This window comes from Pan paniscus, chromosome 3, assembly GCF_029289425.2.
Source record: "Pan paniscus chromosome 3, NHGRI_mPanPan1-v2.0_pri, whole genome shotgun sequence".
NCBI lineage: Eukaryota > Metazoa > Chordata > Mammalia > Primates > Hominidae > Pan > Pan paniscus.
Window position 1 is genome coordinate 141,202,567 of NC_073252.2, and position 15,496 is coordinate 141,218,062.

At 45.5% G+C, this 15,496-nt stretch overlaps 1 protein-coding gene and 1 pseudogene across 2 annotated transcripts in view; one reads left to right on the top strand and one right to left on the bottom strand.

The window, feature by feature from the left end:
- Positions 1-8,617: 8,617 nt before the first annotated feature.
- Positions 8,618-10,768, bottom strand: LOC106634722 (uncharacterized; annotated as a pseudogene).
- The window catches only part of GAB1 (GRB2 associated binding protein 1), a 136,590-nt gene continuing 131,800 nt past the window's right edge, over positions 10,707-15,496 (top strand). For both annotated transcript variants that reach the window (XM_003820702.6, XM_003820701.6), the window contains exon 1: positions 10,707-10,838. In XM_003820702.6, the coding sequence (XP_003820750.3) occupies positions 10,767-10,838 (72 nt within the window). In that variant the 5' untranslated portion in view covers positions 10,707-10,766. The remainder of the gene's footprint in view (positions 10,839-15,496) is intronic.

Sequence of the window (15,496 nt, forward strand, 5' to 3'; positions counted from 1 at the left end):
TTTTTCATCTCTAGAAATTTAATTTGAGTCAGGCTGGGCGCAATGGCTCACGCCTGTAATCCCAGCACTTTGGGAGGCTGAGGCTGGTGGATCACCTGAGGTCAGGAGTTTGAGACCAGCCTGGCCAAAATGGTGAAACCCCATCTCTATTAAAACTACAAAAAAATTAGCGGGATATGGTGAACCCAGGAGGTTCAAGTGATTCTGCTGCCTCAGCCTCCATAGTAGTTGGGATTACAGGTGCCTGCCACCATGCCTGGCTAATTTTTTTGTAGTTTTAGTACAAAAAAATCCTCGCTGAGGATCACACAGTGTTGAAATAGTTCCTCTTCTCCCCAGCCAGAGCAGAAAACACCATGATGCACAGAGCATTCATGAGTTCCTTGAAGGATTTTGTCTCAGTAGTGGTGGAAAGTTAGCCCTAGATTAAATGACGCTGTGGTCCTGCCTAAGAAAACGTAATAGCAACACCCCATAAAATCAAACTGTTTTCAAGTAACTATGTTCCAGAACAAAGCTCAATACATTTATAGAAAAACAAAAATATCCAACACTCAACAAGATAAAATTTACAATGTGTGATATCCAATCAGAGATTAGCAAGAGTTAGGTAAATATGGCCCAAAATGAGGGGGAAAAAAATCAATCAATTGAAGCCAATTTAGAAATTACAGACGATGACATTAGTGGACAAAAATGTTAGAACAGTTATTATAGCTATATCCCATATGTTCAGAAAGCTAGAGGAATGACTTAGCATGGTAAGTAGAGACATGGAAGATATTATGAAGACTCAAATTAAATTTCTTTTCTTTTTTTTTTTTTTGAGACGGAGTCTTGTTCTTGTCGCCCAGGCTGGAGTGCAGTGACATGGTCTTGGCTCACTGCAACCTCCACCTCCCGAGTTCAAGTGATTCTCATGCTTCAGCCTCCCAAGTATCTGGGATTATAGGCATGTGCCATCATGCCCGGCTAATTTTTGTATTTTTAGTAGCGACAGGGTTTCACCACGTTGGCCAGGGTGATCTCAAACTCCTGACCTCAAGTGATCTGTCTGCCTTGGCCTCCCAAAGTGCTGGGATTAAAGGCATGAGCTACCATGTCTGGCTCATCATTTTGAGTTTAAAAGAAAATTGAGTTAAGTAAATCTAAGTTTTAATTTAATGGAATATTTTTGCTCATGCAAAAGAGAAAAAGAATAGTTTAAATTCAAGAAGTGTGAAAAGGTAATAACTATATAAAATAGCTCTAATACTATTTTATATATAGTGTTTTCATGTCACAATTACAAAGGGATTCGTTTATGTTTTTAAATAAAAACTCTCTTTTAGCCCACTTCGTAACCTAAATTTCGAAAATTAAGTTTAGAGATAAAATTATGCAGCTCAGGCAGTGATTCCATAATGTGTTTACATTTATCATAATCTACCCTGTAATGATTGTAATTAAAATGTCGATGAAAAGAGTCAAATTCTGTAAAATGTTTGAAGAGATTTATTCTGAGCCAAATATGAGTGACCATGGCCCATGACACAGCCCTCAGGAGTCCTGAGAATATGTGCCCAAGGTGGTCAGGGTACAGCTTGGTTTTACATATTTTAGGGAGGCATGAGACATCAATCAAATATGTTTAAGAAATACATTGGTCTTGTTCAGAAAGGCAGGACAACTCAAAGCTGGGGGCAGGGCAGGAAGGGATGCTTCCAGGCTATAGGTAAATTTAAGCATGTTCTGGTTGACAATTGGTTGAGTTTACCTGAAGACCTGGGATTAATGGAAAGGAATGCTCAGGTTAAGATAAAGGACTGTGGGGGCCAAGTTTTATTGTGCAGAGGAATCTCTCAGACAGCAGACTTCAGAGAGAGAGATCGGTTGTAAAGTGTTTCTTTTTTTGTTTTTGAGACAGAGTCTCACACTGTTACCTGGGCTGGAGTGCAGTGGTGCAATCTCGGCTCACTGCAACCTCCGCCTCCCAGGTTCAAGCAATTCTCCTGCCTTAGCCTCCCAATTAGGTGGGATTACAGGAGCCTGCCACCAAGCCCAGCTAATTATTTTTATTTTTATTTTTAGTAGAGATGGGTTTTCACTCTGTTGACCAGGCTGGTCTTGAATGCCTGACCTTGTGATCCACCTGCCTCAGCCTCCCAAAGTGCTGGGATTACAGGCATGAGCCACCGTGCACAGCCGTAAAATGTTTCTTATGGGACTTAAAAGGGTGCCTGGCTCCTATCTCCTAGATCCGGAAAGAAAGGAAGGAAAACAAAGGGGAAAGGGATTCTCTATAGAATGTGGATTTTTCCCGCAAGAGACTTTGCAAGGCAATTTTGAGGTATGGCAAGGAAATATATTTTTGGGGTTAAATATTTTTTTCCTTGTCTCATAATGTTATCCCAGAGTCAGATTGAAAAGTAAGTCAAAATATATAGGATCAAATAAAACCCATCTGATGAGAATATATGGTTTGTAGGGCATGACTCCCTAGACTCCTTAGGTAGGAATTTGGGCAAGATAAAAAAATCAGAGCTTAGTCCTCAAAAATATTCTAAAAATAAGCAATATTTTATTCCTTTGTCGAAGGACCATTTTCACATTATAACAATATAAATCTTATTGCAAGGATATTTCATTTTGAGATTTAAACATTACTTCCTTAGAAATGATTAAATGTGTAAACATTTCAAATTCTAAAATGTAGGTGGGACCTTTGAGAGGTAATTATTTGGTGAGGGCAAAAGTAATTGCGGTTTTTGCACTGTTGGAATTTGCCATTTGATATTGAAATACATTCTTAAATAAATATGGTTATGTTATACATCATTTTAATGGGCATTTCTCGCTTTATTTATTTTTTGCTACTTATTACTTGCTGTTTATTTTATGTTTATTTTAGACTATGGAAATGATGTTAGACAAAAAGCAAATTTAAGCGATTTTCTTATTTGAGTTCAAAATGGGTCATAAAGCAGTGGAGACAACTTGCAGCATCAACGAAGCGTTTGGCCCAGGAGCTGCTGACAAAGGTACGGTGCAGCGGGGGGTTCAAGAAGTTTTGCAAAGGAGATGAGAGCCTTGAAGGTGGAGAGTGTAGTGGCTGGCCATCGGAAGTTGACAGTGACCAACTGACAGCACTCATTGAAGCTGATCCTCTTACAACTCCATAAGAAGTTGCAGAATAACTCAACATTGAGCCTTCTATGGTCATTTAGCATTTGAAACAAATTGAAAAGGTGAAAAAGCTCAATAAGTGGGTGCCTCATAAGCTGACCGAAAATGAAAAAATGTCATCACTTCGAAGTATCATCCTCTCTTATTCTATGCAACAACGAAGCATTTCTCAATTGGATTGTGACATGCGACGAAAAGTGGATTGTATATGACAACCATTGACAACGAGCTCTGTGATTGGACTGAGAAGAAGCTCCAAAGCACTTCCCAAAGCCAAATTTGCACCCAAAAAATGCCATGGTCACTGTTTGGTGGTCTGCTGCCAGTCCACTACAGCTTTCTGAATCCTGGCAAAACCATTACATCTGAGAAGTATGCTCAGCAAATCGATGAGATGCACCGAAAACTGGAATGACTGCAGCCGGCATTGGTCAACAGAAAGGACCCAATTCTTCTCCATAACAATGCCTGACCCTACGTCAAACAACCAATGCTTCAAAAGTTGAACAAATTGGGCTACAAAGTTTTGCCTCATCTATCGTATTTACCTGACCTCTCACCAACTGACTACTGGCGAGCTTCTTCAAGTATCTTGACAACTTCTTGCAGGTAAAATGCATCCACACCAGCAGGAGGCAGAAAATGCTTTCCAAGAGTTCGTCAAATCCTGAAGCACGAATTTTTACGCTACAGGAATAAACAAACTTATTTCTTGTTGGCAAAAATGTGTTGATTGTTATGGTTCCTCTTTTGATTAATAAAGATGTGTTGGAGACTAGTTATGATGATTTAAAATTTGCAGTCCAAAACCCTAATTACTTTTGCACCAACCTAATAGGTTACAAGAGCTCTGCCCTTATAAATGGAACTGGTGCCCTTATACAAAAGGCCTAGGGCAGCCTGTTTGTGTCTCTTGCCATGTGAGGACACAGCAAGAAGGCACGATCTATGAGGAACAGGCCCTCACCAAACACTGAATCTGCTGGTACCTTGATGGAGGACTTACCAGCATCCAGAATTACAAGCAATAAATGGCTATTGTTTATCTATTACCCAGTCTAAGGTATTTTGTTACAGCAGTTTGAACGGTCTAGGTCACTGGGTGGCAGAGACATCCATAAAGCTAATGAAGCTTCAGCTCAGGGCCTGTCATTGCACAGGCCTCTTGTGAGAGTGGGGAGCTTCTGGGAGAAGTGGAGTGTCCTAGTGGAGAGGGGGTGTCAAGCTGTACTCAGGAAGAATATGTAAGGATTCTGGTAAATTACCTATAAATCTTAGAAGAAGGACATCTGCATCTCCAGGGCTTCGGGAATTTGTTGGTGATTTATTTCCTCATTCTAAATACATATTCATCCAAATTTCGTATTTGTAATTGCATTTTTTTTCGTTAAAAAGACTCCCCAAACTATATAAACTTCTGGTCCCAGGACATGAAGATTTGCCCCTGCAGAATAATTTTGTATCTATCTGAGGTCACTGAACATGAATTTACAGTGATGTCACTCATCCTGTTCTGCGACTGGCTCCAACAGCACTTGGCTGGTTGCGTGCAGAAGAAAGTACAGTCAAGCTGGGCATGGTGGCTTATGCCCGTAATCCCAGCACTTTGGGAGGCCAAGGCAAGTGAATCACTTGAGGCCAGGAGTTTGAGACCAGCCTGGCCAACATGGCAAAACCCTGTCTCTGTCAAAAAAATACAAAAATTAGCTGGGCATGGTGGTGTGTAGCTGTAGTCCCAGCTACTGGGCGGGCTGAGGTGGGAGAATCACTTGAACCCGGGAGGCAGAGGTTGCAGCGAGCTGAGATAGCACCACCACACTCCAGCCTAGGTGACAGAGTGATACCCCATCTCAAAAAAGGAAAAAAAAAAAAAAAAAAAAAGAAAGGACATCCAGGTTTGTCCAGAGTTGGGGTTTTGTGAGATAGGAATGTTTACTGAAAATGTGGACCACAGAATTTAAGCTGGATAAGGAGAAGGGAGTGAAGAAAGGAAATGTCTGATAGATCACGGGAAAGCACAAGTCTTAATAGACTAGAAAAGCTGTTGAGAAGAAGGAATAATTACATAGGGAGATATTGAAAAATCAAGTTGAAAGATGTATAGCTAAAGTGGGATGCTGGAAGGGAATAACAAAATGCACAAAGATGATTGCTTGAGGTGATTTGGATAGATTTTTCTTTTTTCTTTTCTTTTTTTTATTTTTTTTGAGACAGTTTCGTCTTGTTGCCCAGGTTGGAGTGCAATGGCGTGCGATATCGGCTCACCACAACCTCTGCCTTCCGAGTTCGAGTGATTCTCCAGCCTCAGCCTCTGGAGTAGCTGGGATTACAGACATGCGCTACCATGCCCGGCTAATTTTGTATTTTTAGTAGAGACCGGGTTTCTGCATGTTGGTCCAGCTGGTCTCGAACTCCTGACCTCAGGTGATCTGCCGGCCTCGGCCTCCCAAAGTGCTGGGATTACAGGTGTAAGCCACCTCGCCCGGCCTGATTTGGATAGATTTGAATGTCACAGGAGATGAAATGGTCATTTGCTTCAAGAAAATGTCTAAATCTGAAGATCTCCAAGGACCTGCACAATCTGTCCCTTGCCTGCCTCTGTACCTCAGCCAGTGCCAATGTCTCCATCATTCACCTCACTGCTGCCTTCATTCAGTTCATTAAATGCTCCTTCCAGCCTGAAAACCTATACACCTGCACCTTCTCTTTTGTCTGGAATACTCTCCCTTACTATGTCCACCAGGCCAACTTCTTCTTATCCTGAGGATCTCAATTTAAAGCCTGAATTTCCTGGCGGGCACTGTGGCTCTCACCTGTAATCCCAGCACTTTGGGAGGCCAAGGCAGGTGGATCACCTGAGGTCAGGAGTTCAAGACCAGCCTGACCAATACAGTGAAACCCCGCCTCTACTAAAAATACAAAAATTAGCCGGGCGTGGTGGTGCACGCCTGTAATCCCAGCTACTTGGGAGGCTGAGACAGGAGAATAGCTTGAACCCAGGAGGCGGAAGTTGCAGTGAGCCAAGATTGTGCCACTGCACTCCAGGCTGAGAGACAGAGTGAGACTGTGTCTCAAAAAAAAAAAAAAGTCTTTTCCTCAGGGAAATCCTTCCCAACCTACCGCCCTACTCCTGGGGGGTACATCCTCTGTTATATGCCCAAACAATACTATATTTTCTTCCATAGCATTTATCAACTGTATTGCCAAAATGATAGGGTTAATTATCTGCAAAAGCTTTTCTCTAGGAAAGAGGAGTGCGGGAACAGGTCTGGCTTTTCCCTACTGTATCCTGGGTCCTCAGGGACTGGCATATAATAGGCATCCCATAAATATTCGTTGTATGAATAAAATTTAAGATACTAACATATAATAACTTTTTCCAGCGTGCCTTTTAAGGCATAAAGATATAAAATATGATTTAACAAATAATCTAAACATGACATATAAAAATAAGGCAAATTTCCTTTCTAAAATATATACATGGAGACATATCTATCTTCAATTTCTCTTCAACCCTGATTTAATTTCTAGAAATACAAGCCTAAAACAACTCAGTAGAAGATAGGAAAAACAGTTAAAGATTTTTTACATAGGAATGAGATAACTGAATGCCTTATTTGAAATAAAGAAAAAAATTTTTGGAAATTCCCAAAGCTAAATAATACAAGATATATTACAATTTTCCATTTACAAAGAACTTTATAACAAGAGTGTAGGAAATGGTAAATTTGCTAAAGCCAATAGTTAACTACTCAACAATACTAGTCTTACTAATGCTAATTATACTTTTGGCTCAATGTAGCTACATGCTGCCTATGGGAGAAGAGGAAAACAAATTTGATGGTTTATTTTCATTTGGAAGATTTGTGGCATGATTTATGTTCACATACTTAAAAAGAAGTGCTTTGGTTTATTAGCTGCCATAAAAATTACACTTGTTTATGTTTCAGAAAGAACATTAAGAAATACAGCAACAAACAGCAAAAATCCTACAATATCTAATATGTGCCTGATATTTAAAACTACCATTTCTTTTTTCCTTTTTTTCGAGACAGACTCTCACTCAGTCACCCAGGATGGAGTGCAGTGGCCCTATGTCAGCTCTCTGAAACCTCCCTGTCCCGGCTTCAAGTGATTCTTGTGCCTCAGCCTCCTGAGTAGCTGGGACTACAGGCACGCGCCACCACACCCAGCTAATTTTTGTGTTTTTAGAAGAGACTGGGTTTTCACCACGTTGGCCAGGATGGTCGCGACCTCCTGGCCTCAGGTGACCTGCTCATCTAGACCTCCCAAAGTGCTGGGATTACAAGTGCAAGCCATCACGCCCAACCAACACTACCATTTTCCTTTTTATTTATTTATTTTTTTTTCAGAGACAGTCTCGCTCTGTCTCCCAAGTTGAAGTGCAGTGGCACGATCTCGGCTCACTGCAACCTCCACCTCCTGGGTTCAAGCCATTCTCCTGCCTCAGCCTCCCGAGTAGCTGGGACTACAGGCGCGTGCCACCACACCCGGCTAATTTTTGTGTTTTTAGTAGAGACTGGGTTTCACCACGTTGGCCAGAGTGGTCTCAAACTCCTGGCCTCAAGTGACCTGCTCACCTAGACCTCCCATAGTGCTGGGAATACAAGCGCGAGCCATCGCGCCCGACTAACCGACCAACACTACCATTTCTTTTCTTTTCTTTTTTTTTTTTTTTAGAGACGCAGTCTCGCTCTGTCGCCCAAGCTGATGTGCAGTAGCGCGATCTCGGCTCGCTGCAACCTCCGCCTCCCGGGTCAAGCGATTCTCCTGCCTCAGCCTCCCGAGTAGCTGGGACTACAGGCGCACGCCACCACGGCTAATTTTTTGTATTTTAGTAGAGACGGGTTTTCACTGAGTTGCCCAGTCTGGTCTCAAACTCCTGAGCTCAGGCAATCCACCCACCTAGGCCTCCCAAAGTGCTAGGATTACAGGCGTGAGCCACCGCGCCTGGCCAACACTACCATTTCTATTTCTCATTAAACTTCTGCAAAATCGGTGTTACAATTCCCATTTCACATATCGGGAAACTGAGACTCAGAGACATTGTGTAATTTACCCAAGGTCACGACTACTCAGTTGATGACCTGAAAAGTGCATCCAGATCTGCAAGAAGTTCCGCCCTTGTGATACTGTTAAGCGCCTGCCAAAAGATGAAGGTCTCTAAACCCCAGTGGGAACCAGGCTTTTTCAGATTTTTCTTTTTTGAGACTGAGTCTCAATCTGTAGTTTTGTTGACCCTTTATTTGCTTACTACCCTATGCCACTACCTCCATATATGCAGGGACCTTTGTCTTGTCACCACTCCAGCACCTAATTTCTTATTACAATCATCTAACATTTCAAACTCAGAGGAGCTTCAGAATATGAATGTTGTGTTAATAAGAAAATGACTGAAGTTATGTCTTTCCAGAAATGCTCATTTATGTCGTCATATTTTTAGCACTTTTATCTGATTATATTACCTGCTGAAATTTGCTTTGGGGCTTTTTCACAAATAAATTGGAGAAGATGTTTCTATTACAGAATCATGTTAAACTCAGGACCAGTATAATAATTGTGAAACACACAAGGAAGTAGGCAAATAGAACTAGGGTACCCAGTAAATTTCCTTCCTTCTTTCTCTCTCTCTCTTTTTTTTTTTTTTTGACGGAGTTTTGCTCTTGTTGCCCAGGCTGGAGCGCAGTGTCGCGATCTCGGCTCACCGCAATCTCCGCCTCCCGGGTTCAAGCTATTTTCCTGTCTCAGCCTCCCGAGTAGCTGGGATTATAGGCGCGCGCCACTACGCCCGGCTAATTTTTGTATTTTTAGTAGAGACTGGGTTTCTCCATGTTGGTCAGGCTGGTCTTGAACTCCCGACCTCAGTTGATCCGCCCGCCTCGGCCTCCCAAAGTGCTGGGATTACAGGCGTGAGCCACCGCGCCCGGCCAAGTGTCCCTCTTCTAGTCCAGCATCCGAACAGTAGATTTCAAACAAATACAAAGTTAAGTGGAATAGGCAACAAATGGAAGGGGTGTGAGACTTCAAAATGTCCCAGAGATAGGACCCAACCAAATCCTTGGCCTCGCCAAGCGCCCCCATCACTCTGGCAGAACAGCTCCAGAGACCAGCCCTGGCCAGCCCTGGGTCCCCATCTGTCCTCCCCTCCAAGCTGGTAGCTCCCGCGCCCTCTTGGTCTGTCCTTTAATCTCGCGCGGCGGGGACCGGCAGGATGGTGGTCTCCCCGCGGCTTTGCCTTTCAGGCTCTCAAGTAAAGAAAACCCTCGAAACTCCTGATCTCGAGCACAGCACAGGCTCCGAACTGGCACCGGGCTGAGTCAAGATGGCAAGCCCCGGACTGAACATTCGAATGTCCCTCAGTCTTCCCCGCGCCCAAGCCCCGGTGCCTCTGCCCTAGCCGAGGCCTCTGCGGTCTTCCCGAGCGAGGAGCCGACTGGGGGCCGCCGGACGGCGGAGGACCCTGCTCCTGCTTCCCGAACTACAGATCCCAGGGTGCCTCTCGGACTCGCGCTCCCTCCCTCCCTTGCTCCCTCCCTTCGTCCGTCTCCTCCCCCGGCCCTTGTTGTTTTGGCTGGAAGCACTCCGGCGGAGTTTCAGAGAAAGTCTGGGCAGAAACCGGAGCCGGGCCTGAACGTGGGAAGGGGAGGAGGAAAGGGAGGAAGGGGGAGCCCGGCTGCCGGGAGAGGGAGGGAGGGATCGGGATCTGGGGCCGAGCCGCTCAGGACCTGCCGCGCGCCCCGGGGTGGGGGAGGCGGCAGGGGAGGAGCGCGAGGGGACGGGACAGCGGGATCCCTCCCAGGAGCCAAGCCGCCAAGCGCCTCGTTCCTCTGCTGCTCCCCGCCCTCTTCGGCGGCCGCGAGAGCGGACCCACCCTCCGGCTTGACCTGCGACCTCCCTGCGCCCGCCGCTCAGAAACGCCCCGCGCTTCGCTGCCAACCCTGCGGCTCCCTCTGTGACCCGGGACCAGCCCCGCGCCCGCTGCCCGTAGGCGGCTCGCGGCTTCCCCTTTCCTCGGCGTTCCCCGAGCGCCGCGAAGTGACCCACCCTCCCCCGAGGAGAGAGAAGGAGGATCACTCCGGGCGCATCGAAACCGAGGGCGGGCGGGCGGGCGAGCGGGCACCGCGCGGGGCATTGTGTGTGTGTGTGTGTGTGTGTGTGTGTGTGTGTGTGTGTGCAGCGCTGTGTCTGTTTCGGAAAGCGCTCTAGGGAGGTCTTGTCCCTAGGGGGCGGAGCGCAAAGGACAGAGGCTCCGGCACCGAGTCGGGGCAGAGTCCCGCTGAGTCCGAGCGCTGCTGAGGCAGCTGGCGAGACGGCACGTCTGGAGGCGAGGCGGGCGCACTGAAAGGAGGCCGGCGCGCCCGCGGCCCCGGCTCGCGTTCTGTTCAGGTTCGTGGGCCTGCAGAGGAGAGACTCGAACTCGTGGAACCCGCGCACCGTGGAGCCTGTCCGCCCAGTCCGTCCGGGGTGCGCGACCAGGAGAGCTAGGTTCTCGCCGCTGCGCGCTCGGCAGGCGTCGGCTGTGTCGGGAGCGCGCCCGCCGCCCCTCAGCTGCCCGGCCCGGAGCCCGAGACGCGCGCACCATGAGCGGTGGTGAAGTGGTCTGCTCCGGATGGCTCCGCAAGTCCCCCCCGGAGAAAAAGTTGAAGCGTTATGTAAGTAGAGCTGCGGGCACCACTCCGCGGGCCTCGGCGTCCACACCCCTCCCCAGTCGGCTCGCCGGCGGCTGCAGCTGGCCGCGCTCTGGGCTGGTTCTTAAACGAATGCCGGTCTCTTTCCCCTTGGCCCCTACCCCTGGCGGGCTCGGGACCGGGTGCCTTGCACTCCCTCACGCCCAGGCATCCACTTGGCCGGACAACTTTCTTCCTCCAGGTTCCAGACAGCCTGCTTTGCGGGCCTGTTCGCCCCATAAAAGGACCTAGACGTCCAGCTAAACTCCTGCTGCATGCTTTTCTTCTTCCTTAGGAAGGATGGGGTGCGATGGAGAGAGGAGCCTTCTTCCTGCTTTATTCCTGCATCTGATTATTGGGCTGATGTGTGCTAAAGCTCCCGCACCGGGAAAACTGCCGAGGTTTTAGGGCTCACTAGCCCTTTCTTTGGTGGGCGCTCCCTCTCCTCCGCCCCTCGAGATGGGTTGCGGGAAGCGGGCTGTGGAGCTGAGGAGTTGGTAGTAGAGACAAGCATATCGAACGCGCGCAAAAGGGAAAGAAAGAAAAGTTATTACGCGCCCTGCCGTTTGCTTAGCAGGGTTCACATTTTCGCGGTTTTGAATTGAGGGACTTTGGAGTTTGGCCCGGGAGCCTTGGCGGTTTGCTGCGAGAGGAGGGCGCTGGGGGGAGCCTAGTGGCTGGTGTTTGGGCGCCTTGGATGTGCTGTCAAACTCGGCAGGAGGGGACAGCTGAAGCCAGAAGGGATTTCAGTTGCGGTCCTTTCCCAGGGAACCAGAGTGGCTTTAATGGTGTTTGTGTAATTGATACAAGATGCTATGTGTTAAACCGTTTTAGCTGTTAGGAAAAATATTCCTTGAAAGTATCAACCTTGCTTTAGTGCAAACCTGTGTCCTCTTCAGAGACCTGGGATCTTATTCTTCCTCCCCATTGGTTGTTTTGTTGCTGCTCCCTTGCAAAGGAAAGAAATGACACTTTTGTGCTGACATCTGGATCGAATATTTTTCTAGTAAAATGTGTTTGCAAAAGCAAAATTTATGCCCCCTTAAATGTAATATAAATTTAATGCCTGTACGAAGGGAACCCGTTTGTCGTTGAGGAATATCTACACCCAGTATTAGAGCTCAGGTTAATCCTGTTAGTCGCTGTTTGCTTGTATAGAACAGAGTGAAGTACACAGAGTGAAGTATTTAACTTCACTGACAACTCACCAGTGAATTTCTGATTTACTTTCTGCCAGAATTTATTATAGACAAGTAATTTTATTGAAAGACTCGATGCCACAAATCATAAGAAAGCTCTCCAGAGATGTGTAATGCCTCCAAATCCTGTCCATCTATCAGTTTTCCTGAATATCCTAGTAAAAATGCTAACTTTATTCCAAAAATATGAGCGAGGCAGTGTTTTTTTTTCCAGCTGTTCTAAAGAGAAAGGTAAGGGTGTGTGTGTGTGTGTGTGTGTGTGAGACAGAGAAGGAAGGGAGAAAGGGGTAGGGAGATAAATATATTTGTTTTGAGAAGGCCCAATTTAGGAAAAACAGATTCTTGGAGGAATTAAAGAATAACATATTTGCTGAACGTGAAAGTGATAATATAGGTTTAATTCATTCTTTCACATGGTTAGTTCATGGCTCACTCAAAAGATGCCAGGCACTGTATTAGACACCAACCATAAGGTCACAAAATACAGTAGGAAAAAAGCCCTGCCTCTTGGGCTTAGAATTCAATTGAACTATTAACCAGGAAAGAAATCAGCCAAAAAGATTATGTCTTAACAAGAAAAACAAAAAGGAAAGTATAATTTGATCATTACAACTGTTTTCTGGGGTAGGTGTCATCTCTATTTTACAGAAAACAGTCCTGCATTTGAACCCAGATCTGCCTGATTGATTGGACTGTAAAAGGTTAACGACTCTCACCTAGTTCATTTCAAATGTGGAGCTTAGACTAGGTTATCTCTAAAGGTCCTTCAGGCTCACACCTGTAATCCCAGCACTTTGGGAGGCCGAGGCCAGTGGATCACCTGAGGTCAGGAGACCAGCCTGGCCAACATGGCGAAACTCTGTCTCTACTAAAAATACAAAAAATAGCCGGGCGTGGTGGTGTACGCCTGTAATCCCAGCTGCTGGGGAGGCTGAGGCAGGAGAAATGCTTGAACCTGGGAGGTGGAGGTTGCAGTGAGCAGAGTTTGTGCCATTGCACTGCAGCCTGGATGACAGGGTGAGACTCCGTCTCAAAAATAGCAACAACAAAATAAAGGTCCTTTCAGATTATAACTTTTCCTGACTCTGTGAATATTAGTTGAGAATACAAGAATGAGGTGGACTATGGATCAGGTGCACAGTGCTAAAGAAACGTAAGACCGGGTCTTTGCCTTTAAGTAGCTCTTTGAGTCTTTGGGACCATGAGACAAGTATATGTGAAAAAGCCAACAGTGCAAAGTGGTATATGACTGTGTGTCTAAGTTGAGTGGTATGGGTATTTTTTGGCTGTTCTGAGGAACAAGTTCAATGTAGACTGAAACTATGGGAACATTTGAGAGAGACAGTGGGCTGCCTACATTGTGTTTTCCACAGGAGGATGAATGTGCCTAACAGCTTGGGAGAAACTAGGATTTTCTTTGCCTGGTGTAGCACTGGTGTTTTCTTTACCCACGAATAAAGTAGATGGAGATAGTCCTGGAAGACAGTGGACAGGGCGGCTGTCAGAATAGAGGAAACCAGCATGGAGTGTAATGAGTTAAATAAGGCTTATTTAACTGTCAGGTTAAATAAGGCTTGTATTTTACCTGTCAGGTTGGTGGCTCAGAAGATTTTGACATTCCCAGATTATTGATCTTTTGGCTTTGCTGTCCAGTTTAGATGGTTTTTGCTAAAGTAGCTTTGACCATCAAAGATATAGGCATGTATACATGCATTTCCTATGCTTGTTTTTTTTATGTAGAATGTTTATTTTTCTGGATAAAGGAAACATTGTTGGCCACCCAGTAGGCAAAATGTTTCTGGATAATGATTTGTAATGAATGGATTTGCTATGAAAAGATATCTTGGATGCTTGATACTATAATTATTAAATGAGACTTCAGGGAGTTTGAGCATCATGATTCTGTTTGGAAATATTTGGCCCATGGGACTTTGACAGTTGTCTCACTGTTTACAGCATTTATAGGGTAGTCCGAACACTGATTAAGATGATCCATAAGGGCTTTTAAGTGACAAAAAAATTGTTTTAGTTTTTTTTAATTAATTTTTTTTTGAGATGGAGTCTTGCTCTGTCACCCAGACTGGAGTGCAGTGGCACTATCTCGGCTCACTGCAACCTCTGCCTCCCAGATTCAAGCAGTTCTTCTGCCTCAACCTCCCCAGTAGCTGGGCATCCACCTCCACACCCAGCTAATTTTTGTATTTTCAGTAGAGATGGGATTTCGCCAGGCTGGTCTCAAACTCCTGACCTCAGGTGATCCGCCCACCTCAGCCTCCCAAAGTGCTGGGATTACAGGCATGAGCCACCACACCTGGCCTTAAATTGTTTTGGTTTTAGCTTTAAAGCCATCTCATATATGGCCCCCAATGTATTCCATTTACAGCTCCGTTTTATGTTTACTGTTTCATAGTCAACTCAAGCAGGATTGTTTTTTGTACACACTAGTGTGTTAGTCTGATGTGTAAGCTTTTCTTGAATTTTCTAAAGAATGACACACAAAAAAATGAAAGTCAAGAGTAGTCAGCAGATTCCCCAGCTTTTCCTTCTCTTTTTAATTTTTTCTATATTCGCAAAAGGTTCTTTCTTGTATGTGTTTCATTCTCCTGGAAGTTTTTAAAATCTACTTAAAATGTAGGTGAAAATTTTAATGCTTCTTTTCAGGGTTGCTACTGTGGTGTTGCTGTTTTCATCCTGTGTTATATATTAAACAGCTGCTTTTTTACTTTGTTAAGGACCTGATGGAATCATAAACAGATTACTGTCACTAGGGTTACAGAAAACAAGTAAAGTCTTGGTAGTATGCACTCAACAATGGTGCTCAGATTTTTAAAGAATTATTTAAAGAAATGATGGTGAAATTTTCATCAGAACCTGAAATTTTAGCTGAAATAAGATGCAAGTCTGTAAACAAAGTATTGTTTCAAGACAGCTGGCTACCACCATAGCTCTGCAGGAGGAGCTTCCTTGCCTGAAGCCCAAACACTAAGTTTGGGCTCCTCCATAGCCCAGCTGTCAGCATTGGGCAGGTGCACAATCTCAGCAGGAGAACCTGCTTCTGAGGCCAGAGCAAGGTGGCCTGTTAGCTGACAGCCAGCCTGGTGGCAAGGCCCCAGCCAGTTCTTAGGTAAGTAATCTGTACCCAGCGTGGGCTCTCTGTCTGCTCTGCAGCTGTCAATTAACAGGACAACTCTTGTCTGGACTTCAAAAACACACCCCTGGTTCTGGAAATGGGCCTAGAAACAGAAATAGCCTCTCCTACTGGGTGGGCACCTGACATCTGACATGGAGGAGAGGGGCGTGGGCAGGCCAAGTGTCAGCATCTCCTTGGTTCAAGGACAACCCAGGACCTGTGCTAAGCATGAAACCCCTGCTCAATAGTGTCACTACAACAAAGAGGACTGTCATGTCTAGAAGCTCTTCCTATCCTTTTTTGACAATTACCAC